The 27939-nt window shown below is 51.1% G+C and overlaps 1 protein-coding gene across 8 annotated transcripts in view; it reads left to right on the forward strand.

The window, feature by feature from the left end:
- Positions 1-361: 361 nt before the first annotated feature.
- The window catches only part of TEX264 (testis expressed 264, ER-phagy receptor), a 31980-nt gene continuing 4402 nt past the window's right edge, over positions 362-27939 (forward strand). The window contains exons 1-3 of one of the 8 annotated variants that reach the window (XM_053598801.1): positions 362-463; positions 4008-4294; positions 14412-14633. In XM_053598801.1, coding sequence (XP_053454776.1) covers positions 4037-4294; positions 14412-14633 — 480 coding nt within the window. In that variant the 5' untranslated portion in view covers positions 362-463; positions 4008-4036. Of the gene's footprint in view, positions 464-544; positions 570-597; positions 1130-4002; positions 4295-14411; positions 14634-27939 lie in introns of those variants that run through there. The other 7 variants (XM_053598802.1, XM_053598805.1, XM_053598806.1 and 4 more) reach the window with 7 other exon arrangements.

Raw genomic sequence — 27939 nt, forward strand, 5'->3', positions numbered from 1 at the left:
TGTACAAATGCCAGAGTCTGCTACTGCTGTGCATCCCTAACCTGTACAAACTCTCCCTTAGTCCTGGCTTCTCGTAGACCGGGCCTGGCCCTCGACTGCAGGCCACCAGGTTAATTTCTCTCCAGTACCTGAGGCTGGGCTGACGCTGGGGAGTTCCTGCCAACCCAGATGCTCCAGGGTGTTGCTAAGTCACCCTGAGCAACCCTGTAGTTTGTTGGAGGAGGGAAGGTACGTGTTGGGTCCTGTCCCGGCCAGTTACCGGGTAGGGCGCACGCCCGTTGCAATGGAGATAGGGAGGGGGCAGGCCTCCACACTACGAGCCCCGCGCGCACGCGCCCACTGTCACGGCCACGTCCCGCCGCGAAAGGGGGCGGAGCGAGCGTGCGCGTCTAGGGCGGACGGGCTCCGAGACCTGGCCCGAGCCGCCTGCGCGGATCTGCGTCCGCGGCGGGCGGCTGCTGAGGTGAGGGCTGGGCCAGAAGGGAGGCGTCCTCACCAGGGCGTGGGCCTAGGAGCTTCTCTACTCCGGTCCGCTCTGGCGCGGCCTCTGGCCTCACTGCGTTCCCTCCGTGAGCCGTTCTTTGCACCTCGTTTCTCGCACAGTTGGCCCGGGCCGGGACGCGACCTTGAGTCAGCCCCTACCATCCTGGGCGGCCCACTGCTCAGGCTGCCAGTGTAGGGCACGCCCCAGGGTAGTGAAATTAAGTGGGGGAAACAAGGGCTGGAGTCGCGTTTTAATTCCGCCTCAGCTCCCCAAGGCCGCGCCTTGTAGCTCGGGCTGCAAACTTTAGCGTTTCTTAAGTTACAGCGGTGCGTGGGTTTCTGGGAGGTCGTGGGTAAAGAGAAAGCTGAGTAAATAGGTGAGGCTCGTGGTGAGAAGGTGGAGTCTCATCCTCCCCGCGCGGGCCCCTAGCAGTCGAGGTCGTCCCCCTCCCCGGTAGCGTGAGCCCCAAGTTTTGCTCGCCCTGGGGCGCTTTAAGGGCAGGGCCCTCCGCCACCGCGCACGTGAGCGGTACCGGGAAGTCGCACCTGGCCACCGGCGTCCTTGCCTCTGACTGGAGGGGAAACAAAGGCCTGAGAACTGGCACAGCCTGCCCGTGGTTGGCTGCGAGGGCTGTTTCGGCGTCAGGTGTGGTGCCTGGAACCCTCCAGAAAGAGGGGCATGAGCAGAACCCTAGTGAAGAGCCCTGAAATTATGAGGCAGGGTTTGCTTCTGATTTCCCCGAAGGGTCTGAGAATGGGGTGGAGGTGCCTATTGAAAGCCTGGTGGGCAATCCCTGAAAAGGGGGTTTGGGGTTTGGGGCTTGGTGTTGGTTCAGTGGTTATTCCTGGGCTGGGATGGCTTCCTTTCAGCTTTCAGCAAGGGGACGCTTGGCCCCTGCCACACTGAATGCCATCGGTTCCTAAATGTGAGCCTGGCTTTTCAGGTGAGGCTGCCCCAGCCCTTCTTCCTGTCCTCTGGTATGTGAGGGAAATACTCACCGTGCCCCTCTCCCTTACCCTGCAGGAATGTCCAACCTGTGATAAGGATTATGTGAGGACTTACTTATCTGTGGGGGCGGATATCACAAAAATTATGCGCAGACCTTTCTTCTTTCTTTTATTTTTCTTTTCTTTCTTTTTTCTTTTTTTGCTCATCAGCTTTTTTTTTTTATTGTTTGTGTATTTAATGTGTGGCCCAAGACTTCTTTCATTGTGAAACAGAAACCAAAAGGTTGGACGGGCCTGTAGGGGCATTTTTTTTCTCCTGAGCATTTTGGAGGCAAGAGAAAAGTGGGGATTAAATTCTGTTGAGAGGACAGGAAGTGTGCAACTGGAGACATAGGTCAGAGTGAGGGCTTGTTACTCCTGAGGCAAGTGGTGGCCTGTATTTTGAGTTTCCTATAGAGCCAAGGATTCAGAGATGTCTAGCATGGATTAAATGCTTGGGCCTCTCTGGAAGCCAGACACCAGGGAGGAGAGAGAACGTTGAAATGGGAGCTTGGGTTCCCTTTGCCTGTATTTTTGTTCCTGTGGCTCCGTTTAATACCCATGTGACGTTGGACAAATTTCTTAACCTCCCAATCACTTGTGTACTGATCCATAACCTACCTTGTTGGATTGTTTTAAGGATTAATGAAGTAACAGTGTTACAACATTTATACACTGTCATATAATAAGCACTCAGTGGAAGATGCATCATCAGCATCACTGTCATCAAAGAAAACAAGATTGAGCCAAGATGAGTAGGACAGGGAATACATGCAGAAAAGATAATGATACTGATGGGTAGGAGCACATATGGGTGAGAAGACCAGTGGGAGACATCTCACTGTCTTGTAGTAAAGGTTTAGAAATTTTTGGCAAGCACTATGTGTACATTGACTCCGGTGGCAGTTTCTCAACATAAAATCTTAACCCCCAGCCAGAACCCATAGGGAGCAAATAATTCCACAGAGCTAAGTTTTCCACGGGGTTGCAGCATTGCCTTTTCAGCTTCAAAACTTTTTAATTTTAAATATTAATTGTAAACAGTTGGAGTGGGAATGCCTCCCCAATGGACCTTGTGCTTCCATTTCTCTTAAAAAAATCTTCTCTGGGTTCGGCGCCTGTGGCTCAAGGGGCTAAGGCGCCAGCCACATACACCTGAGTTGGTGGGTTTGAATCCACTCCGGACCTGCCAAACAACAATGATGGCTGCAACCAAAAAATAGCCAGGTGTTGTGGCGGGAGCCTGTAATCCCAGGTACTTGGAAGGCAGAGGCAGGAGAATCGCTTGAGCCCAGGAGTTTGAAGCTGCTGTGAGCTGTGATGCCAACCCAGGGTGACAGCTTGAGGCTCTGTCTTAAAAAAAAAATCTCTGGGCTGTGATCCCTCCCCCACCCCCTACCCCCACCCCCCAGGCAACTTAGATCAAGCCTTCTGTATAAGGGAGTTAGGCCTCTGGCCCCCAGTTGCCTAGAGGTGTAAGTGGTCACATACTGGCCTTGAGTGGCTCACATACTGCCTAGCCTCTGTTGTGTTCCCGGGCCTGCTCTTGTATAGCTTCTCTGCTTCTTATGGGTAACTCTTAATTCTCCCTGTTGTGTGTTTCCACTGCTACCCTGTTTCCCCAAAAATAAGACATCCTCCGAAAATAAGACCTACTTACAGGAAAGATAAGACGTCCCCTGAAAATAAGACCTAGGGCATCTGTGGGAGCACACTTTTATTTAAAATAAGACACTTTTATTTTCAGGGAAACAGGGTAGCAGCCTTTTCCTTCCTTGATGTTTCTAGTCTTCTATGGGCTAGAAAAATGGGATGAATCTTCTTAACATTGTTGGTTCAAGTCTGAGAGGCTTAGTGCTGGACTTCATTCGAGCTTCTCAGGCTGTTTGGCTTAGTCTCTATTCTGGTTCTGGATGAGTGAGCTTGCTGGACAGCAAGGTCCCTGCAGGTGAGATATACTTAGCAAAGGAGAGGTTTCTTTGAAATTCTCTTTCTGAGACACATTTTCCCCTGGGATTTTGCTCTTCATGGTTTTCCTGTTTGTTAATAAGTGTTTGGATTTTGGTGTTTGCCCATCCTCCCTCTGGCAGTAAGTACTTGGAGAGGCTAGGCTTGGCTGGCATTGTGGCTTAGCCCTGAGAAGGAAGGGGCAATGTGGGGGACAAGCAGACTGGCTGCTCTCTGGCCCTTCTTGAGGGAGAGACTAGTCAGGACCAGGAGTGTGTCCCTGGCTGATTCCCTCCTGATCCCCTTTATGACTCAGTTTCCCCAGGTGTGACCAGAGCTGCCATCTGACAGGCAGAGCTGCTCCACGGGCTTCTACAACTGTGATTAAGAAATAAAGAGGCTTGTGGCTTCAGTCATCCTTTGTAGCTCCCTTCTAGGTCACTCTGTGTGTAAACACCTCTGGCCCCTCCCCCTCCTGGGTCACAGTACCCAAGGCAGGGCTGAGGTTGGGCCAGAACTGGTTGGTGGGCAGGTAGGCACATTGGTCAGAGCAGGCTACTAGCTTCCTCTCCCTTCTTTCTCCTTTGCAGCTGCCTTGGGGTGTGGGAGGCCCAGAGCCATGTCGGACCTGCTACTACTGGGCCTGATTGCAGGCCTGACTCTGTTACTGCTGCTGACACTGCTGGCCTTTGCTGGGTACTCAGGGCTGCTGGCTGGGGTGACAGTGAGTGCTGGTTCACCTCACATCCGCAATGTCACTGTGGCCTACAAGTTCCACCTGGGGCCTTATGGTGAGACTGGACGGCTTTTCACCGAGAGCTGCAGCATCTCCCCCAAGCTCCGCTCCATTGCTGTCTACTATGACAATCCTCACATGGTAAGGAACCTCCCTGGAGTTCCACCTCATGGATGGAGCTAGACTAGGGCTTGTTGGGGGAGGGAGATTTGGTTTCTGAGGAGAGGGTGGGAAAATCTTTGAAATGGCCCTGCACACCCCTTCGCTGTGAGCTTGAAATCCCTCCACATTTAGCCTAGGTGTTTGTTCCATGCATTGTTTCTTGGCTTTCTCCTTGTTCAGACCTGGTTCCTGTTACTCATGGCTACTTAGGAGCATACCACTATGAGTCCCTAGCTTCTGCTAGGATTTTGGTCTCCTGCCTCCTCTTCTTGCTGTCCCTCTGGCTTCTTCTGTCTCCATTTGAGGCCAGCACTCTAAGGCCAGGCCATTCAAATTCTGCCCACTCTGGGATTACATCTTTTTTCTGTGCTTTCCTTGCCTCAGCGTCCTGCCATGGATGTAGGCCTTCAAGGGCTAAAAGGACAAACCCTTGGCATAGGGCTTAGAATCGTACCTCTTCAGCCATTTTGGTGGGCCCCTACCCAGTGATGGCATTTCCTTAGATCTCAAGCTGCCTGGTTAGGAGAGGGCCTGGGCGGGATGGGAAGCAAGTGGATCCAGATCAGCTGCTGAGAGTGTCCAGGGTGCTGGAGTCAGAGACTAACCCTGCATCACTAACACTCTGTGGGTGTCAGGTTGTAGTTACAGCATATGAAGAGTCAAGGCTTGCCAATATAATCTCTTGCCATGCTATGGGGTGGTGCTACTGCCCACAGCTGGATGAGCTGGCAGTTTGTCAAGGGTTCTTTAGCTTCTTAATACTGAGCTATGCCAAACCAAGCATTTGGAATCCCCAGCTCTGATATCCTTGCCTGCAGAGTTCAAGTGTACAAGCCCTACAACCTACCCACTGTGTAGTAACGAGGTCTGGAAACATGGGATAATAGAAGTGTGGCCAGTGGACATGTGGGTTGATAAAGGTGGAAGGATTTGCTGAGCCAGGTGGTAGGGAGGTATAGCAGTTTGAGAGAAAGGGTCTGGCACACTTTGCCACCTTTGTTTTAAAAGAAGCTAACTGGAGGACAGGTGGATGAAGGAAGGAGATGAAGAAGCGAGGCCATTGAAAAGACTGGGCTGGGCCCAGTCAGCTGAGAGGTGACATGGGCTAGTTGAGGGATGATTAGACAATATCTGAGGTTTCGAGGTCACATGGCTAGGAGATGGCACTAACTGAAGTTGGGAGTACTGGGGCATGAGTGGGATGGGGAGGTAGCAGGCTGTGGGAGGCTCCTAGACCAGATGCCTAACCCCTACCCCTGCAAGGGTCTGTTGTGTAAGTACCTCCTCGTCCTATGCTAGCCTCTGATCCCTGCCCCTCCTTCCACACCTGGCCCAGGTGGAGCCCTGTGTAAGGCCCTAGTGGGAGGGCAGAGAGTCCTTGCGGCTGCCTCTTTCCTCATCAGCATGTCTGCCTGTTTTGGAATCAACATGTTACTTCTTGTGTTGAAGGTGCTGATTCTAGGATAGGAAAGTACCAAGGCGGGAGGGTATCCTGGGGTCAGTGCTGGAGGCAGGTCTAGGGAAGGGTGAGCTAGAAGAGAGTACCACCTTGGTACTCTCACTGTGACCTCCTAGCCTAGCCACTGCCCCCAGGAAGCCCACCACGCGTAGCTTTCCAAGACTTGTGGTGGACCCTGTGGGGTGGCTCTGGGTGTCCAGGGCTACCTGGACATAGTCTGACTTGAGTGCTCGTCTAGGGACCATGGCTGGAGAATACAGCCATAATCCTAGCAGTCCCAGGGTCTGTTCCTGTCCCATCATTGTCCTACTGTGTAATCTTATACATGTCACATAACTTTTTTTTTTTTTTTGAGAGAGAGAGTCTCATGCTGTCGCTCTGGGTAGAGTGCCATGGTGTCATCATAGCTCACAGTAACTTCCAACTCTTGGACTCCAGCAGTTCTGTTGCCTCAGGTTTTTCTATTTTTGGTACAGATGGGGTTTTACTCTTGCTCAGGCTGGTCTCAGAACTCCTGAGCTCAAATAATTCACCTGCCTTGGCCTCCCAAAGGGCTAGGATCACAGGGGTGAACCACTGCACCTTCCTCCCACATAACCTTTCTAAGCCTCTATTTCCTCATCTGCAGAGTAGTAATAAAATACCTGCTTCATAGATAGGCTGTCAAGGGTTAAACAATATAGATGAAGCAGTTCACACCAGCATCAAGCCCTCAACAGATACTTAACAACAAAGAAAAGGGTGGGAAAAAACACTCATGTTATACCAACATGTACTAAGGGTCAAGATGAGGAGGCTTAGACCCTTAGTCTGACTGTGGACATCCAGCTGGCATAGAAGATCACTGAACAAGTCCAGGTGGCCCCTCTGATCCTTCCCCTCCCAATCCTGGGGTCCTCCAGAATATAACCGTGTCTTCATTTAGTGGTAGGTCACAGCAATGGCACTTGGGATGGCTCAGGGACATGTGGGTTCCCACCTGCTCTGGGAGTGAGGCTGTGCATTCTATGCCTGGCAGAGATTCTAATAGGTTCAGGGGACCATGGGCCCTTAGGCTTTAGGAACTCGTGATTATCATAGACTGCCTGGTGTGTAAGGACTTGAGGCTTCCTGATCCACACTCCTGAGATTATCGAGTGGGAGACTAAGTTTCAGAAAGCAGGAGTGATATACTGATCTCACGCTTTTTGTTTTCATTCAGCAATATTTGAATACCTTATCTGTGTCAGGCTCTGTGCTGGGCCGGGGATACCATCCTCATCCTTGTCCTGAGGTGGGCTGAGAACTCAAGCTTTCTGCTCCCTTGGCTGCCTTCATCAGCAGTGTTCATCTTGGGGTCCTGCATGTTCCGGTTCTCAGAGTAAGATAAGATATAAGGCTCATCTGTTGTCTCCCCCAACCCCACTGCTCCAGGCACAAGAGGAATAAAAATCTGCTTCTCTGTGAGTTTGGGGAGGAAGTGAGGGTGTTTCAGGGTGTGTGAGTGGGGCAGTGAGTAACCAGGTTAGAAGTGCCACCTGGCTCTGGATGCTGCCTTTATCCATGAGGTGTGGACTGACACCTCCCTAGCCATATCCCTTCCTGACTTTAGCTGAGCATAGGGGAGGTTGAGTGTGGGCCCAGGAAGTGGCACAAGAAATGGTATTACCCAGCAGAATAGGGGCAGTTACTGTGGACCCTTTCATATTAGATGCTGATTAAGCTATTAGCCATATGTCCTGGAGTCCTGTGTGGGAAGAGGCTGCAAGATCTTGGCAAGTGTGAGGCAAGAGGAAGCATTTCATTCCCCATCCCTGAAGGCCTTTTCATGGTTGGGAGTGGAAAGAGGGAGCATGTGTCAGGAAGTGGATAGACCCTGGCAGTGGCTCATAGTGGGTGCCCTTTCCCCTCAGAGCTCAACATTCATGGAGTACAGTCCATTTCCTCTTTAAGGTTCCTGGGGGAGGAAGGTGAGTTCAGAGATGGGTCAGGTGTAGGTGGATGTCTGTCAGATCTGTCCCCTTATCTCAGTTCACATGTACGTTCTGCTTACCCTAACCCTTGCATAGCTGAACTGTTTTGCCCTCAGCCTAGCTTCTGAGATTGATGCTAGGGGTTTGAAAAATGGCTTTAGCCTCCTCTTCTGTGCCTTGTCTCTCTGGGAACCTTCAGTGTTGGAAGGGAAGGAAGGAGCTGAGAGGACCCTGAGTGCCTTGCTTGATCTTAGCCACCTCTAGTCTGCGGACAGGCCCTAGTGACTGGGCTGCCGTCATTGTGCCAGTGGATCTATCCTATCTGCCAGCCTGGCCCCCTACCTCCTGTCTAGGAGGTGAACCTTGCTCTCTGCAGCCACCCCCATCTCTACTGCCGTGTTTGAGGATTTAGGCATCCTGCCTACTTGCCCGTGTGGGGAGCTTGGCTAGGCAAGAGGGGCATGACAGCCAGTTCAGTTTACCTGCCTAAGGCAGACCTATATTTGCTGCTTACATCCATTACCTAGGAGGGAGTGCTTGCCCCAGGCATAGAGTGGGAGGTGGAATTGGTGGCACTTCAGCTGCCTTTAGTAAGCTAGACTACTGTTGAAGTCTCATTTTCCCTCTCAGAACTTTCAGAATTAACATAAAAAAAAAAAAGGGAAAAAAAAAGTCTCATTTTCCCCATAGTCCACTGAGAATCAGGTTCGGGCCAGCAAGTCTGCAGGGACTGAGGCTGATGAGAGTTCTGATTTGGGCCTTTGCCATACTCTTCCTCCTCAATATGTGTGAGGATGGGGCCCTCCAGCTTCTCCAGAAGCACTTAGGTCACATGGAGTCCAGGAAAGGGGCAAGGGAGTAAGATCAGGATTGACCTCCTCCACAAGGGCAGTGGAAATGTGGGCTGGGTTTATGTTTACTGAGAGCCTAGGCTATCCCTTATGCCAATTACCTCATGATTATTTTCTGCCAGGTGGAGTTCAGGCTTTTGCTCTGCAGCAGGTTAACTGTGTGGGACAGGCTGGGAAGGGTGAGCACCTCTAGAACTGCCTTCGGAAGGGGAGGTAAGGTGAGAGCAGGACTTTGGATTTGCCCTTTTGGGTTTGAATCCAGGCTTCATCGCTTACCAGCACGTGACTCTGGGACTCTGGGTGAGTCACTTGGCCTCTCCTGATCTGTTTCTTCATCTATCAAGTGGGGATAAAAGAATCCTTCCCTCAGGGTTTTTTTTTTTTTGCTTGTTTTTTCAGGGTAACAAAGAGAGATTTGATTTAGGAAGAATAAAGAGAAAGTTTAGAGCACTTCCAAAGAGAGTTGGAAGTGCGTCCCTCTCGTGGAGGAGCAAAGGTGAGAGAGACCCTTATCTCAGGGTTTTTGTTCTTGTAGGGACTAAATGATAAGGCTCAATATCCATCCCTAATAGCTGTGTAGCACACTTGACATCCACCCCTGCCTATAGGCCTTGTGCCACTGGGACTTTGTACTGCTAGGAACCCTGCTGTCTCTGGCCTGGTCCCTGCCTCCTGCAGGTTGCCTGGGCCATGTGAGGAGGTGCTCTGCGGGGAGAAGCTGTTGTGTACCCATTCCTAGCCAGAACCTATTTCTCGGGCTGCCACGTGGCCCTGAATTGTATGGTGCAGCCCAGGAGCTTGTCTGCTTGGGTCAAATTCTGACTCCAGCATTGCCTTACTGTGACCTTTGCTGAGTGTTTTGGTTCTCTGGGCTTCAGGAACAGGGTTGATAATAGTACCTATTATACAGGGATGTTTGGATTTTGTGAGCTTATTAATGGAAGGCAGTGACAGGGGCAATCGGTCAGTGCCTTGTCAGATATGAGCTGATAGGATTATGCTTGAGAATGAGGGGTGGAGAGCCAGGAAACACTTCTAAGTGGAAACTCTCAGAAATTCCCTGAACCCACCTTTGAAAGTTAGCATCTTGCTGACTGCTTAAGTATAGGTCCTGTCTTCTGGCCTCACTGTCTGTATTAGCCCATGTTCTGGTACTTGCCACAGTGTATCTTTGGGCACTGGCTGCTCAGGGAATTTAGACACATAGAGCTTGGTGTGTTGACCTGCAGCACCCAAGAAGGTGAACAAGATCTAGTGCCCAGCTTTTGGTAATGGGTAGGTGCAGCTGTTCTGCTTTCCTGGGAGTACCAGTGCACATGAAAGGCACTGCCTTTACTTTTCCCCTTATTTGGGGCAGCTGTGGGTTTGGTGGGATGGCATGGGAGGGATAAGGGAAGCCCTTTGGATTTGGGATTAGCAGGTGGTACAGCCATCCCTGTCAGGTTGTACAGGTTAGGGGCCTGGGATTGTCTATATCTATTGAACTCAAGCCCTGGGTTTGGTCTGGGCCAGCTGATAACCATTTCTCCTTCCTAGATTCTGAAAGATATTAGTCTTGTTCATTTCCAGGACTCAGTGAGGTCTAGGCTAGGTAGGGCCTCTGAAGTGGCTCTCTTCATTATGGCCTCACATTAGAGAGTCTGCAGAGCACTCTGAGACCTTTCTGGAAGGGGCAGTGGGGCCAGCCTTAGGATTAGCTCATACCTGGAAGCTTTAGGTTCCAAGCAGACTTCCCTCTTTTCACAGTTCTGGGACTCAGGAGGCTTCAAAGGAGATAGTTTGGGTCCTAGCATCCCTCTCACTTTCCCCTGATATTCTTGTTTTGAGGACAGATACTGGGTAGGCTTGCCTTTACCCAAAGTAAGCCACTATCCTGTCTCTCTGGTGTGGTTCCTTGCCTGGAGTTAGTTTTCTGGTGTGGTCCAGATTCTTGTGCTGGGCCTAGGTGTCCAGAGAAATAAATGGTTGATATGGGAAGGAAAATAGGCAGGCAGGTAGAGCTAGAAGGACGAGGTGTACTTTCTAGGTTTAGGCCCAAATAAAGATGTTGCATTGGGCTCAGCACCCGTAGCTCAGTGGCTAGGGCACTGGCCACATATACTGGGGCTGGCGGGTTCAAACCTGGCCCAAGCCTGCTAAACAACAATGACAACTACAACAAAAAAAATAACTGGGTGTTGTGGTGGGCGCCTGTAGTCCTGGCTACTTGAGGCAAGAGAATCATTTAAGCCCAAGAGCTTGAGGTTGCCGTGAGCTGTGATGCTACAGCACTCTACCGAGGGCGACATAGTAAGACTATCTCAAAAAAAAAAAAGAAAAAAGATGTTGCATTGAACCAAGGTGGATGGGGTTTTGTGCCTTCAAGAAACCCCTACTTTCTGGGTGCCTGATAACCTCAGTAGGCCATTTGCCTGCAGTCAGGCATGACTTTCCTGAGAGCCTTCCCCTGCTATTGGACCAGCCTTGCCACTTGTTAGATTATCTTAGGGTCTGTCCCATTTCCTCCTTGCTGGTGCTAGATTTAGCTGCTTCCTGGCTCTAGCTTTACATGAGGCTGCTTAGCACATGATAGGCTTGCTGAGGGTCTTCCTAGGCTCTCCTTAGCCATGGCCAGGGCAGGGGAAGGGCAAGAAAGGAGCTACTGTGCCCCCTGCACTTCCAGGATCCTAGCAGCCCTGTTTCCTTAATAGCTGCCTCCTTCCACTGTGAAAGGAGCTTATCCCTTCCTGTAGGTGGAGGGAGAGGATGCAGGGCTTGTGGGTACGTGTATGTACTATCACTAAGTGTGCCCCAAGAACTTTCTTTGTGTGCAAGCTCCTGGATTTTTTTGCCTTGGGCCTGGAGTGGTGGGGAGAGACAGGGAGGCCATCAGTTATAGTGTAGCACAAGACCTCCCTCTGTGGGTACTTGGGATCAGAGAAAAGGGGCTGCTTGGCAGGGAGCAACAGAAGGTTTTAAGGGGGAGGCTTGAGCTAAGTCTTACAGGATGGGCAGGAGTTTCCCAGGCAGAAGGGACTCTAGAATAGGGTGAAGAAGGACATTTCAGGCAGAGGAAATAGCTTACGCAAAGGCAGGAAGCATGAGAGGACGTGGCATGTTTGGGGAGCTGCAAATAGTTCCATGTGGGTGGCTGTGGGAGTGTGGCGGGCAAGGAGGCTGGTAAGGCAGGCTCGGCCAGAGCCTGGATCTGTCCCTCTCTCTGCCACACAGATATTCAGTGGGTGCCTGCCCATCTGGGCTCTGGCCCTTAATGGGGCCCTAGAACAGCAGAAAGGGAGTATGAGGTGACAAATCCGGGCAGTGCTGTGTGGGCCACTCTAAAAGACAGCCTTGCACACTGGGTTGGGAGTTTAATTTCATCCTAGAGGTGAATTTGGGGTCACTGAGAGGTTTTAAGGAGATGATCACATATGTTCTGGTATCTTTGGGGGACTGAAAAGGGTATTGAGCTTAAAGCTTTATGAGGGCTGCTGCAGTGATTGTAGAAAAGACCCTGGGACCCAAACTGAGGCAGGCCAGGGATGGAGAGGAGATCAAGTGACCTTCTACCCCTTTCTCCATCTGACTAACACTAGATGTTTCTTTTGCATAGCATAGGTTGCTAGGGTTTGGGACATGAAGGTAGGCCTTGTGGCAGGCGCTGACCCTTGGTCAATCAGTAGCCGGCCTGCCAGAACCTCCTGCCTACCTGGCCATGCTCCTCTTGACATGTGAGTTGGGCTATTCCACCATCTAGAGACAAAAGGTGGTACTGCAGCAATCTGTTCCTCTGCCTGGGTGGGGTGGGAGGAGCTTCAGGCCAAGAGAAGAGACTGTGCTGCAAGGTGGGCTTCACATGGGCAAGAGAGTTTACAGCAAAATATTGGGAGGGAGGTGTTGGGGGAGAAGAGAGTGCCTATGAACCACCTTGAAAGGTTCCCTAAAAGGGCATTTGAACCTGAATGGGCAGGGAGGAGGTGCATTTGCAGAGATTTGAGTGGATGGGCAGTCTAAGCTGAGGGACAGTTTTGACTTTCTCATAGCTGCTAATAACCAACAGCAGTTATAGAGCACTTGCTGAATGCTGGACCTGGGCTAAGTCTTCATGAAGTATCTCATTAATACGACAATTTTATAAGTAGATATCAAAGAAGTGGGCCTCCAAGAAGCTAAGGGACTTGTCCCAGGATCACATGACTCAGGATGTACACCCTGGCCTGCTTCCAGCTGTGGTTCTGAAAACTGCATCATATTGCTTACCACTGAAGCTCTGAGCCAGAGTTGATTCTGTAGGATTCAAGGAGGCAGCAAGGGAACCAGTGGTACAGTGAGCTGGGGGTGACCCCTAGGGTCTGCTTAGAGATGAGAGCCTGGAGTAAGTGCCCAAGTCCCAGGAAAAGTACAACTCTAAGGCTGGGCTGGATTGGCCAGAGTAGAAGAGGCAGATCAGGGCTGAGAAACCCCCAGAGGATTGCTAACAGGGCTTAGAAGGTGTTGTAGTGGAAGGGAAAAGGTGAGAACAGGTAATATGATGACTTCACAGGGCTAGGAATGGAAGCTGAGGAGAAGAGTAAGTGGAGGTAAAGGGAGTGGCCTTTTTAAACTTAGGAGTCAGCAGAGTAGGGGGGAGAAATCATGCAAAATCCAGGGTTGAGAGAGTAAGATCTGTGCTGAGTCTCCCAGATCCAGGAACACATACCTCTGGGGACCCAGCCTGAGGCGTGGTACAGACTTAGGCATGTAGAAAGCTGACATGGGAAACGTAGCAAAAAGTAGAGAAATGAGTGCTGGACCTTGTAGGCCTTGGGTCAGTCCTAGGAAGTGTTGGAGGCTCACACAAGAGCCCTACTTGGCTGGCTGGCATTTTGGGGAGCTAGGGAAGGGAGGCTAGAGAAGAAGTATAGGGTCAGAGGAGATCAGAGTGGGATTTGCAGGCACTAGGGGCTCAGGGAGACTTGGAGAGGAACCAATAGTCTTGGACTTAGCCAGGAGAAAAAACTTGGAAAGTGGGGAAGTTCTGGAATGGGGCATGGGTTGAAGAAGTTGTCTGGGGGTGTTGGTGGCTTGGCCCTACTTGAGGGTCTAGAAAGATTCCCTCACAGAATTTCATCAGTACCCCAGAGGTCAATGATTCTATGTCCTAAACAATGCTACCTGCAGCCCCTCCACAGCTGGATGTCAGGTTCCTACCCTGGCCTGGCCTCTTTACCCTGTGAGCCCATAAATACATGTAAACACACACTCTCTTGATTTCCTAGGGCATGACCTGAGAGGTCTGGGTTCTTTTTCTTGTTCCTGCTCCTAAATTTTGCTCCCTTACCTATCTTGAAATTTCTGCCAGGGAAGCCTGCTCTTCTCTAGGAGGTAGGAGAGAAATGAGCTAATAGGGCTGGGAACTAATAGATCCAGGCTCCAGGATATGCCATCCTGTAGTCCTGCTTGTGATCCTGGGGAGTAGGGGCTGAACAGAGGATCCTATCAGGAGGTGGAAAGGCCCCCTCAGTGGTGCTGTTGATGGGCTTTGTGGAGGGTGATGGTTCAGAGGTCCTCGCTGTTCTTGCCTTTTCTGGGCCTTTGGAGGGCAGAGACTAAGTCTGATCCCTTACCATGACCCAGGGTCTCTAGCACGGGGCATAGTGTGTTAATTGAAGAAATAAATGAATGGGTGGATGAGGGTCTTGCAGCAGGAGGCAGGGGCCACAGATGGGTTCTAGTAGGAAAATAGCCTCATCCTGGTATTTAGGGTTACATGGCCTGTTGGATGTGGTGGTTCTTACAGGCCTGAGTTGGCAAAAACCAGGAAGCAGGGAGTCTCCTTTTTTTTTGCCAACTCTGACCCCTCTTTGCTTCTCTAGGTTCCCCCTGAGAAGTGCCGTTGTGCAGTGGGCAGCATCCTGAGTGAAGGTGAGGAGTCACCCTCACCTGAGCTCATCCACCTGTATGAGAAATTTGGCTTCAAAGTATTCTCATTTCCGGCACCCAGCCACGTGGTGACAGCTACGTTCCCCCACACAACCACCCTGTCCATCTGGCTGGCTACCCGCCGTGTACACCCTGCCTTGGACAACTACATCAAGGTGAGGCACAGGCCTTGGTGGGAGGGTGTGGGTAGGGAAACAGCCAGGTCCTTTGGTTAGGAGTTGGGCAGGATTTCCCAGGTTGGGAGGAAGAATTGGTTTTGGGAGAGAAGCATCCTTTCATGGGGCCTCATGGAGCAGATGCCTGTGAAGCTAGGAAGAAGGAAGAGGTCTCAGATGTCTGAGACCTTGTAGGGGCCAGAGCATCTCCCAGGAGCTTAGAGAGCTTGTTCAGAAACCTGGCCTAGTCGGTTTGTCTTTAGCTTTGACCAAAGATATCTTTAGTGCTCATTCTGCACTCCTGGCTCAGATGGATGGACAGGCCCACCCTCTTTCTATCCTTGTAGGGCCTGTAAAGCAAGGCCCTGAGTCTCTCAGTGACTGGGACTTGTCCCATATGTTGCCCCTGGCCCTGGCTCTGTATAGGTTTATGCACCTGAGCAGTAATGCCAGACCCTGTCTTTTTACTGATGTGATCATTAGCAATGCTGGCTCACCCTGCCTAGAGGAAGGAGAGCTAGTCACCAGGAGGTCTGACAGGGGTTTCTGTGTCTACAGAGGGTTTTAAAACTTGCCCTGTTGCACATCCCTTCTTCTCCAAATGTTTTGTAAATCTGAATACTAGGGAAATGACCTCAGTTTGGGCTTGGAAGTGATTGTTTATTCATTCGTTTAACTTGTATTTATTAAGCATCTGTGTGCCAGTGGCTGTGATGGGCGTGATGTGAAATTTTGGTACATGAAATAGGCATTCACAGTGAGGTAATGAAGTTAAGTAATGAATATCAGACAGAAATGGGACCATACTAGGAAAGAATGGGGTGAGAACAGTCGGGAGACCAACTTGTATAGAATGGTTAGGGACAGCCTTTTGGAGGAGGTAACCTCAAGGCAGAGTTCTAGAAGAGCCTTTGGAGGGGAGGAAAGAATGTTCTAGGCAGAGAAGGGTGAGGAATTACAAGTTAGATCTAAATGCAGTGGGAAGTCACTACATTGTTCCAGCTATGAAAGTAACATGGTCATCTATAGAAGATGGACTATCCTATCCCTGGGCAGGGTAGGACTGAATCACAGGTCAGGGGCTAGGTGGAGGTGCTTAGGAGGCTGTCAAGAATCCCATTGTTAGTGGTGGCAGCTTAGGCTGGGACAGTGACTATAGGGATGAGATAAACACAGATTTACTGTTTGGGGGTGGAACTGATGAGCTTTTGGGTAGATTCCCTGTTGAGGGAGGGGAGGAAGTGGGGGAAGTCACAGAGGGCTCTGCTTCCCTATGGCCTGGACAATTAGGTGAGTATGAGATGCTTTTCACTGAGATGTGGGGAACTGAGGGAGGCCCTGATTTGGGGAGCAAGGGGAAGCCAACTCTGTAGGCTATGTCAATAGAGCTGCCTGAGAGACATCCCAGTGGGGCCTGTGGCATTAGCAGTGGCAAATGTAGGATCTGGAGTTCTGAGAGGACTGGGCTGGTGGATAAGTTTGGGAACATTAGCCTGTTGACAGTATTTGACCTGGGAGGCTGCCCTCCATGGGGTCAGGTGGGCAGTGGTAGCCTGTGGCAATAAGTTGTGCAGAGGGTGCGGCTAGTGTGGCTGGGTCACTATACAGAACAGGAGAGTCAGAGAGTGGAAACTTGGCAGACATAGAGGAACCTTGCCATTTTTTTTCTGGGGAAAGGCATAGGGAATTGGTGACAGAAATGGGAGTTCAGATAGGTTCTGGATAAGGGGGTACAAGAGTGTGGTGTCATGGCTGGGTAATGAATAAATGAGGCTCTGGATCACCAGCTGTGGCCTTAGTGGGCATGGACAGGATTGAAGAAATGGGTGAGAAGACCTGGAAACAACAGGGCTATCACAGTGTTAGGGCAGGGGCACAGGGAGAATGGAGGTGAGTTTTCTTTTTGAGCTGAAGATGACGGCTAGAAGGGATGCTGAGAAGGGTGTGCATGCCAGGGATGGGTTTGGGCTGGAGGTGGGGATGCAGGCTGACAGTGAAGGCGGGAAGGGAGACACCAGTGCCCCAGACCTATTCAGTGTGCCACCTCATGGGGATCCTCCCCCATTTCACTGAAGGAAAGGCTAGTGTATGGTACCTCCAGTTCTGTGTCATTCTCAACCTCAAGGGCTAATCTGGAGAAGTACCTCTTGGGAAGATACTTCTTGGGCTCTAAAACTCAGAACAGAGAGCATGGCATGTGGTGTGGTGGAGAGCAACTCAGCCACCAAAGCCTTTTCCTGGCTTCAGGGATTTATTTTTAGACACCTTTGTCCAAATTTCCCGGCCCCTGACAGCTTCACAAGTTGCTGGGTTTTGACGTCACCTCTTTGATGAGAGCCCTTTCCCATTCCTCCCCCTCTCCTGGGAGCCTGTCAGCTATGCTTTGGGCTTAGTTCTCCCAGGTGGAGGTTGGGATGAGGAAACCAGGAGTAAACAGGGAGAGCAAGGGACTTCTCCCAGAGATGTCTGTGAGGCATGTTTGCTTGGCCACCAGCTGAGAGTGAATAGACCAGGCTGCCCACAGGAGAGGTATGGCCCCTGGTCCTTGGCTTGTTTTGGCAGCAGGGGTTGGGATTGCCTCTGCCCCTGTCTTTAGCCTGACCTTGCATTCTGCGGAACAGAGCTGGTAGAGAGCTGAGGAAGGTATTGGCTTTGTTTGCTGGTCACAGCCTACAGCAGACAGGGGAGGGCCCTGTGCGTCTCTCAGCCCAGGAAATATCTAGAGGAGAGTGTAAGGCTCCCTCCCACTGTTGCTTTCTTCCCCACTGCCCTGGGGGTCAGAGAAAGAGGCTACTAATGAGACTCTGGGTGCATCTGACTCTTCTAGCCCCGACAGCTGGCTACTTTTAACTGTGTGTGTGTGTGTGTATGTGTGTGCGCGTGCGCGTGCATACGCCTGCACACACCCTTCCTTTTCTCTCTGGATCTAGGACTGCTGTGACAGTTCTTCAAATAGAATGACAGCAGCCATCAGCTTTCTGTTTCAGGAAAGAAGAGAGGCCAGGAGTCCTGCTGCCAAGGGGAAGGGAGGCAGGAGGGTTTGGCAGGCTTATCTGCCACCCCAGAGGCTGGGGTAAGGGATGGTGGTGAAGGGGTCTCAGAGAGCTTTGGGTGGGAGAGGTGGAGAGCAGGTGGTGTGCTGGCAGTTGCAGATGTGCCTGCAGAATTGGTCTCATGGAACTGAGGGACCTAGGGATTACTGTGAGGGACCCAAAGAGAACCATTTGCAGGCCTCTCTGGGGATTCTGGAAGGGATGACTGGATCTCAGCTTTGTGGTCTGCATGGCAAGTCTGGCCTGGCAAGCTGAGCCATAGAGGCTAGAACTCTGTCTCCACATACACTCTGGGGTCTCCACACCCTGAGCACTCTGGATACTGTGTATGTAAGGGATTCCCTGGTACTTTTTTTTTTTTTTTTTATTGGATTCATTGAGGGTACAAGAAACTGCTGGTACTTTTTGACAATTACTCTATGTGGAATATGCCCCAGCTTTATCAGCCTGCTCCACTGGAGTCCAGGGAGGTAGCCTTTAGGACAGGAGACTACTCCCTGACTCTTTTAAAGGGGATATCTTCTGGTAGATGCAAGAGGGAACTGAGGTCTGTGAGCCCAGCATTGCAGTCTTAATGAATTTCCAAGGGCTTTGGGTTCATGGAATAAATCAAGACCGAATCACGGGCCTAGGGATCACATGTGTGGGATTGCATGTGAAAATGTCTAAGTGCAGTACTTGGCTCGTGTCTGTCTGTAGCAGTTAGTGGGAGGTCATGGAATGTGGGATTGGCCCAACCAAGGCCCCATGCCTGGCTTTCCTCCCTGCACAGTCCAGAACTTCCATAAACTCCCTTTTTCAGAGTCTTATATTTCTGGGATTTTTCAGGGGAGAATCCTTATAAAATGGTTTGGTATCTTCTCCCAAGTTTAGGGAGGCACAGGGAATTGTCCCATGTGATAGCTTATTGGCTGGGGAGTGCAGGCAGGCCCTGGAGGTCAGACATTGACCCTTGCTCCATTGAATTGGAAAAAGGGGGAAGGGGGAGGGTTTCCAAGGGGATGTAGTGAGTCTGTGAGGAGAACCTTGGTGGTAGAATTGAGACAGCTGGGTTGACTGGGGTTATTCTACCAGGGGTTTAAAGGAGACTGGCACCCTAGATCCATAGCTATCAGATAGCTCTGGGGGGACTGGCAGCCTGAGGTAGGGGCTGCATTCAGACCCTACCTGCTTCAGTTGGAGTATTTCTGCTTACGAGTTTTATAAACCAGGTGACATCATGAGCTTCATTTTTGGAGGAGGGCTTCTGAGGTTCAGGTGGTTTGAAAATCTCTGTCCTAAAAGAGGTGTACCACTGAACAGATGCCCCCCTCCAGCCCTGGCCAACTCCATGTCTGTTCCAGATCCTGAGGATGCTGTGGCAGCTGTAGTGTGAGGAGGCACCAGGGCCCAGCCCTGTGCATATGGGGTAGGGGCTCCCAGAAGAGGCAGTTGTGTCTGTGGAAGCATGACTCTGATTGGAAGCTGGACCTGGAGGGGAGCCCTGGAGAGCTGCAGGTTGGAGATCTCATGGGGTAGTGGTGGCTGAACTCATGAATGGTGGGTGGTACCATGGCAATGCCATGGGGCAGCCACGTTGGGACTCAGGATTATAGGCTCCAGCAGGGTGCCTGCAGAAGTGGGTCAGCCTGTTGAGCTGTTGACTGGGAGGAAGCTCACAGCAGCCTGGTCTGAGCCTGGGTTCTGTCCAGTGGGCTTAGAACACACTGTATGTATTTCCTCTTAGCCTGACTCCTGAGGGAGTCACTGGGAAGGTCTGAGTCCACACTGGGGCCAGAACATCCATGGGGAGCAATGGGGCCATGGCAGGGGTAATTCAGGTGAGAGGGCCTCAACATTAATGTGAAATCTGTTGTCATTTCCCTCTCCCTGCCTATCACCTTTGTCAAGGTAATGTTTGTAAAGGTTCCAAGTTGAAAACTTTATTTTTAATGAGGGAAGGTTTTCTTGGCATCTCAGATCAGTCTCTTATTCAGCAGTTATCTACTGAACTCTCTTTTTCACGTGGCATTGTTCTGGGCATGGGAGAACCACCTAGAAGGCAGTTACAGAGTTCTAGTCAAAGCCAGCATCTCCATTGTATTATAGACAGGGAGACTGAGGCTAGGGAAGTGATGAGGTAGTAGCTGAATCCTGACTGGCTCCCCTAGGCTGAGCATCATTCTGATGGCTACGTGCCTTTTGCCCTCTGTCCAATGCATGAATGGGGCTGGGACCAAGAGGCTGAGGACTTGTAGTCAATGTGGAATACAATTGGGATAGTGTCTAGAGTGGACCTGGAGTGGCAGCACTGTGGCCCAACACCCACTTGACCCTCCCTCTCTAGCCCTAGTGGTCAAAGTTGGGGGCTGAAGCTGCGCATCTGGGAGACTGCTGGGAGAACCAGAGGCAAAGGACATCAAGAGCCCATTTGCCTGGCTCTGAAGAGACAAATCAGAGTGTGGGATACAGCTTTTTAGATAGGAAGTCATCAATAACCCCATTCACACGACAACTTTGAGCTTAACTTAAATTCCCCTCCCAGTCGCTAGAACCCTAGTTGTTGTATCTGATTCCAGATGGTGCCAGACACCTTTTGACAAAAGATGTCAATTTTTCTTTTTTTTTTTTTTTTTTTTGTGGTTTTTGGCCGGGGCTGGGTTTGAACCCGCCACCTCCGGCATATGGGACCGGCGCCCTACTCCTTGAGCCACAGGCGTCGCCCAAAAGATGTCAGTTTTTCAGTGTGGAAAAAAAAAAAAGCCCATTTGCCCGCTTTCCCAGCAGGCATTCATTAGGGGAAGCCTTGGCAACTGTTCCTGGCACAGGAAGCAGCTCCAGCAGATACCTTATCAGGCTTCATGTCCTTACCCTTAATGAGATAGAGGGGGCTCCATTCCTAGGCTTCCTTCACTGGGTATCCAGGGCTGGCCCACCTGCCAGTGCTGGCATGTGCTCTGATGCAGAGAGGATGGTACTCTTAGTGGCACTAGGACATGGGGCTGAATGACAAGCCCCCAGAACTCTTACCTTCACTCATGTACTGCAGCTGGGGAGGTTAGCCATGCTAAGGGGTGAGGGTGGGGAAGGGGATGGGAGGAGTAGATTCATTGAGAAAGACAAAACAACCTTGTGGAGTGGTTGTACATTGGGCTGAGTCTGAAGGATGGGCAGTGTTTTCCTCTGGGAACACAGGTCAGACAGAGGTAGTGGCTTGGTGGCTATATATCCAGTGAGGCTAAAGTGCAGCGGGGGAACAAGAATTTGGGCCTAAGAGATTAGACTGGGTCTTGCAGGCACTAGGGAGGTACTGATGGTGTCTTGAGTAGATGAGCGACAGCATTCAGGCTGGGCTTCAGAATAAGACTCTTGAGCACTTGGGAGTGAGGAGAAAGAGCTGGAGGCTATAGCTGAACTCTGAATGAGGGTAACAGAAGTTAGCTGAGAGTAACCAGTGACTTCTCATTCCCAGCTACCCCCAAGTCGGGAAGAGATCCTCCCACCATACCAGGGCTTGCCTTCCCTGGTTTCCCTTCGGGAGCTATCCCTGAGCGTTGAGGTATGGGGGTACCTACAGGAGGCCAGGTCTCGTCCCTCTACTAGCCTAAGCACTGGAACCAATTCTTAGCCTCTCTGGCTTAAGCCCTCCTTCTACCCCTACCCCAGTATTAAAAGCATAAAGCCAGTCTTTGCTGGGGTGGCTTTGGATCCACCACTCTCAAAATACCAGCTTGAGTATGGTAGCTAGGCAGCCCTGGAGGACCTTGGGGGCTGAAGCTTGTCTGGATGGTTTTGTGAGGTTGGGGCATCACCAGTCTAGCAAGAGACTTTTCTGCTAGGCAGTTGGGATTTATTTACCAAGAAAAAATTCTTTTTTTCTTCTCCACAAGGCTTAGGATTTGGGATTGGAGGTGGGGTGGAGGGGTAGGGGGTAAGAGATTCAGATAAGATCTGTCCAGTTATGCAGAAAGGAAACCTAAGGCTCCAAGATGGGGAGAACTTCCTTGAGGGGTAGAGAGGTCAGAGGTGCCAGTTGGAAATGAGGGCTTTCTCCTACTTTCCTCCTCCTGTCCCGTTTCCTCTCTATGCCCATTTGTCCTTCCCCTCTGGCAATTCCTGACTCCTTTGGCTCCCGGGTGCTTGGCTTCTTGGCTCCATCTGCACCTGAATAGCCTTCCTGCTGCTGGATAATCAGTCAGCAGTGGTTTCATCAGCTTGCAAGCAGGACAGGACTCAAGGTCCTTGACTGCACAGACAAGCTGCAAAAGAGTGGCTGGATCTTGAAGAGGCGGTAAGCTGTTACAGAGCCTGCAATGGCAGGACCCTGGCTCCCTCTGAGATTTGCAAGGGAGAGCAGTGGGATACTGGGGCTCACATGTCGAGTTCTCTAGCTGAGCTTCCCTTGGGGTACTCAACTCCCATACTGCCCAGCCCTCTGGTCCTACCCACAAAGGCCCAAGAAGCCAGTGCAGGGCTGAGCTAGGGTTGTATATTGGCCTCAGGAAAGGAAAGGCTGGGTATGGCTGTAAGATTAGGGGGCTTCCCAATCCATCTTGGCCCTAGGGTCCTTGAGGGCCTGTGTCCTATGTGCCTGCTTAAAGGGAATCATTATTTCCATGTTTTTCAATGCCTCAGGCCACCTTTGTGTTTGATTGCTGCCCAGGCCCCACCTCCATGGGCTGCCCAGGAAACCAGGACTTGGGCAGCGCCAGGGAGATGAGCAGAGGTGTAAATTGTGTGGTGAGCTGCCAGCTCTGAGGTGAAAATGAAAAGTCTTCAGGCAGCAACAACAGCAGGCACAGCAGGCGGGAGTGCCAGGCACAATGCCTCGCCTTCCTGCCCCACTCTTCTTTACACCTTCTCCTTTCTGCAGTCTTCCCCAGGCTTGGCCCTGCCTGCCTGGCTCCTCTGGCATTCCCTGCCTTTCCCGGGGTACTCCCAGACTGGCCCTGGGCTAGATATGACCCCAAAGAGGGCCTTTATGTTTTATTTCCATTGTATTTTTTTTCTTTCCTTTTTTGGGGGGGTTTGGGGGAGGACACAGAGTCTCTCTGTTGCCCCAGACTAGAGTGCGATGGTATCATAGCTCACAGCAAGCTCAAACTCCTGGGCTCAAGCAAATCCTGCCTCACCCTCCTGAGTAGCTGGGACTACAGGTGCTTGCCACAATGCCTAGCTCATTTTTTTCTATTTTTAGGAAGATGGAGTCTTGGTCTTGCTCAGGCTGATCTTGAACTCCTGAACTTAAGTGATCCAACTGCCTTAGCCTCCCAAGAGTGCTAGGATCACAGGCAAGAGCCACCATTATATTTTCTAATTGGCCAAATGGTACATAGTAAAGTGGGCTATGCTTTAGTTACCTTGTGACTTAATGTCTGAGATAGTTCCTCTACTGATTTTTTTTGTGAGGGGGAGAGGTTCCAAGTATACAGTTGTCTTATATTCACATAATGGTGCTGTTACTGATCCTTTCTAGTTCTTTAGTTTTTTGAGATTATCTGTTCTACCCCCTTTGTTTCATAGTTAAGGGTGATTGAAGCCCAGAGGGAAGCCACCTGTTTGTCAATGGCTAGGCCAAGCCTCTGGGCTACGGCTTGGGCTCTCTCTGCCACTTTCTGCTTCTTCCATCCTCTCCTTGGCAGTCCTGTTACACTCTTCATCTCCTTTTTTGTTTTTTAAGACAGGGTCTCACTTTGTTGCCCTCCATAGAGTACCATAGCGTCATAGCTCACAGCAAACTCAAGCTCTTGGGCTCAAGTGGTTCTCTTGCCTCAGCCTCCCAAGTAGCTGGGACTACAGGTGCCCGCCACAAAGCCTAGCTATTTTTAGAGACAGGGTCTTGCTCTTGCTCAGGCTGGTCTTGAACTCATGAGCTCAAGCAATCCACCCATCTTGGCCTCCCACAGTGCTAGGATTACAGGTGTGAGCCATCGCGGCCCTCTTCATCTTTGCCTAACATTTTTAGAGCTTTGGGCCCTCCTGCTATGATGAGGCTTATGCAGGCTCTCCCTGCTGGCATTGCAAGGCCCCCAGAGGGCCCTATAGACAGGTTTAGGTTCTGGGCAAGAGGCTTTGGAGAGGCCTGATGGGGATGAGAAGGAGCAAAGGAAAAGGAAGTTGATGGAAGTTTCTAGGCAGAATAACAACAACATGCTACCTTCTAGCTGCAGCCTCCTGCTATGCCTCCCCCAAGCACTTTGAACATGAGATGAAGACTGGCTGCCTAAGGGTCCTCCAGGGTCTGAGCCTCCACTTGTAGGGACTGATGTGTGTAGGTGGGTGAACCTTAGTGTCTATAATTAAAAATGAGGGTGCATCACTTCACCCAGTGAGAAGATGCCATCACCTTGGGTGAGATGCAATAGCTGTTTGCTGGTTGTAGAGCAGCCTGGCTGCCCAGCCTAGCATAGGCAGATAGGTTGGTGGACTGGGCTACTCAGGATGAACAAAGAGGATAAGGCCCAGGGCCTCTCATTCCAGTGAGACAGGAGGTAAGGGGCTATGGAATGGGATGCTTCCCTTTCTGGGCCTAAAGTTTGTGTAGTAGATGAGATGGGACTCAGTTCTTGGCCTACATATATTTCTTCCTTTCTTTGCAATTTGCAGCCACTTTGCTCTTAGCAAATCTAGCCTCTGGGAAGTCTGGGTGTGGGGTCCAGCCTCAGCCTCCTGCCTGTGCCTGCCTTTTATGTCTGCCATCCCCTCCCCACTCCTAGCTGAAGCCAGAGTACAGGCTGATATTCTGAGGGCAAAACACTAAATTAAGATAGTTCAGGTCCTCTCTTCTTACCTCCCTCTTTCCTCTCCCCTAATTCAGAAAGACCTGCCAGGGGAGGCACTGTGGGTCCTGTAGGGAAGCCTCAGTCCAGCCAATAGTCTGGCCCTGTTGTGGGACCCCTGAGCTGAGTGGGCTGAATGCTTGCCCCCTTATCCAGGAGATGAGCTCAGCCCAAGGTAAGGAGTGAGCATGTGGTGTGTTCTCAAGATAGCTGAGGCAGTGGCACTGTAGCAGTCTTATGTGAGGTGGGTGAGCTGCTCTTTCTCTTATCTGCCAGCACTCCTGGGTGGGTGAGCTAGTGTTGGTGCAGGATTGGGTGATGGTAGGAAGTTACTAGTGACTGAGGTCTCCTAGAAATTTCTGTGTCATGGGTAGTGTCTCAAATCCTCCTCTTGGTTTTGCATGTGGAAGGCTGAGGTGGGAGAGAAGGCCTGGAGGTGTGTATGAGGGACTATGAGGGACCTTGGAGAAGGGCCTTATTGTCTGGTCCCCTGAGTCTATGCAAGGGAGGGAGCTGGTCTGGGTTTGGGGCTTGTCAGATGGTCAGTGGCTTCTGTAGACAAATCAGGTTGCCCAGTCATGGCAATGCTTCCATGCACCTCTGGCTGTCTGGGCCATGGAAAGAGGCGTGGCCAGGGCTAGGAGGACTCCAGGCTTATGGAGTCCAGCAGTACCAGGCCAGTGTGGCATTGAGTGGTGTCCTTGGCCATTGGAAGCCTACTCTCCAAGGGCTCTTTGAGGCTAGCTGAGGGAGAGGCAGCTGGCCTTGCCTTCCTCCAATGATTTTCCAATATTTACTGACTCATTGACATACTGCCCAGGCCATAGCGACTGCTGTGCAGTGAGGATCTGAGGGTCAGCCCATGGTCACCTTTTCCTTTCTTTGAGGCTATATCTGACCAGGAGGAAAAGGGCTTGTCCTGTCTGCCTGATATCTCAGGGACAGAGTACATGTTCTTAACATTTCACCATCCATCCCCAGTCCCCACTAGAATAACTCTCACTCAGTGTGCAGAACTTAGAAAGGAGAGTCTTCTAGATAGGGCTACTGGGGCAACGATAAGCCCCTTCCTTTTCTGGGGCCTCGGTTGGAAGTTTGCCACTTTGCTTTCTTCCTACCCCTTCTCTGCTCCTGAGTCTGAATTTTGACAGGATCCAGCATATGTTATATAGCTTCATATCGCTCTCTGGTAGGAAGGACCTGGGATCCCCAGGTGGCAAGGGGTTAGACCAGGCTGGGTTTGGGTCTAAGGCTGCCCCTCCGGGGATCTGGGGCAGGCTCAGGCGGCTGGCGCTCCTTGTGTGGGGTGCTGGGTAAGAAAGAAGTGCTGTGTAGTCAGGCCACAGTTTTCTCTCCATCCCCTGTCTCTACTGTTCTTCTGTTCTCCCTGACGGCTTTAAGATAAAGGCGATGGCAAGGATGGAGGATGCAGTTTCCATGGCAACGGGGCTGTCCACAGCCAGGCAACTTCAGAGCCAGGCTCTCTGGAGGAGGCAGATGCGCCGAGCAGCCTCAGAGCTGCCTCCCGCCTGCCAACAAGGGGGCTGGCAGAGCAGGTGGCACAGGGTGGCTGCCTGATGTTGCCCAGCCTAGAAGAAAGGCTGGAAAGAGTATTACTTTCTCTTATCATCCCTATTACTGCCAAATTCCTCCAGAGAGGAAGCTAGGGAGGTGGTCTGAGTGTTGGCAGGGGTTGGAGTAGGGTCCCCATTGTCTCTGGAATTTGTAGGTGGACACAGGCTCTAGTTTTGGAAGAATCCCCCAAAGCCAAATGTCTGCTGCTTTTGAGATGGCCAACGGACATTGAGCTGCTGCCCTATGGATTCTTTAATGCCCAGAGCATGAGGTTGCTGATAAAGATCATGCCCTGACTGGATCCTTTTCTTATCTCTGGCTACCCAGAAAGGACATGGACCTTCTTCAAGGAGCCTCACTGATCCTGGCTTCAGTGACCTGGCTAGATTTGCTGAGTGTGGCTCAAATTTGGCAGATGCCTTCCTCCAATTGCTGGCCTTGGAGAGGCCCCAGAACCTGATAGCTCCTGCTTCCTGACATTGTGCTCTTGGTTAGCCTTTTCCTAAGGATCAGGGCTGGGGTGGGCATGTGGGTGGGTGGAGAAGTGAAGACAGCTATCTGTGTTAAAGATGGGAGGAGTTGGGGGTATGGAGAGTACTCAGGTTGGCAAAAAAGATTGGACTCAACTATTATTAAAAGTAATGACTTTCCTTCATTGGCCTGGGAGCATCAGGGATAGGGTGTTCCATTCTGGGGTTGAGCACACAGAGACTTAGGATGCAAGGCTTTGCCTAGATCACTAGTGGAATTACAAGCTGATCTGCAGCCGGACTTCGGGCAGGCCTCCAATACCCCCACATGATCTCCTAGATGTACCTCTCCCTCCAGATGGCTGTTGAGGGGTCCTAGCTGGATAAACCTTTTGGGCTTACTTCTCCTTCCCTTTATTCTCCATGGGCTCCCTTTTTACCCCTGTTTACTTGCTTTAGTTGGAGGAGATTCCACAATCCTAGGGTTGGCCAGGCAGGCAGACAAGTGGAGTCCTAGAGTGGCTTCTCCCTGCCAGGCGATAAGTCTCTCATTACTGTTAAGTTGAAGGCTCATTTCAGAGCTTGTGGTGAGAGCCAGGCCAGTGCTATAAATAGCTGTGTTGTGAAGGTTGGCGGGTGAGCAGTGACAGGGCAGGGGCCTTGCAGTCATTGTAGTGGGTAATTGTGCTCTATCACAGGAAAAGGGAAGCAGGCTCGGTAGTGAGAGGCACTTGACTCCTGTTCTGATTGTTTCTGCCTGCCTCAGGGCAGCTCTGGCATGTATCTGTGCCCCCTTGCATACGTACTGGGGGATGGGGAACATTGGGTTCACCGTCCAGGCAAAGGGAAGTAGACTGCCTGTCAAGACTTAGAGCCCTAGACATTGATACTTTAAGCATTAGGTAGTGTTCAGTGCTAGACCAATTTGTCCTGCCTGCCCCTCCACCCAAGAGTCAGTCTTCTCCTCCTTAGCTGAAATCTTGGGCCTAGGTGTGAAGAGGTGTGGGAACCACATGTGATGGGCTCAGAGGTTGACAGACTTGAATTAGCAGAAGAATGAGAGTGGAAGAGGGGTTTAGCTGGTTTGGAGTCCCTGACCAGGGTTTGGGATAACATGTCTACAAAGGCAGGGGCTAAACGCCTGAGGGTCAGAGGTATTGGTCTCCTGATATCTGTGGATCAGTCAGCATTTTCCAGGGTGGAGAAGAGGTTAGGGCTGGAGTGTCTGGGATAAGAAGTCTGATAGGTGAGACGTTGGCTTAGGCACATGGGGTCCTGTCCTAGGGTGGTCCAGGAGTGCTAAGCTTCTTGGCTGTCTGAGACCAGGGCTTTTAGGAGTAGCCGTTTCGTCTCAGACATACACATATTATTAGCAGGACCAGGTTTCTGGATTCTTTTAGCACTTGCCCTAGGTATTATCTTAAGGACTCCTGGGTCTTCAGACCACTGC

This window comes from Nycticebus coucang, chromosome 8, assembly GCF_027406575.1.
Source record: "Nycticebus coucang isolate mNycCou1 chromosome 8, mNycCou1.pri, whole genome shotgun sequence".
Classification (NCBI taxonomy): domain Eukaryota; kingdom Metazoa; phylum Chordata; class Mammalia; order Primates; family Lorisidae; genus Nycticebus; species Nycticebus coucang.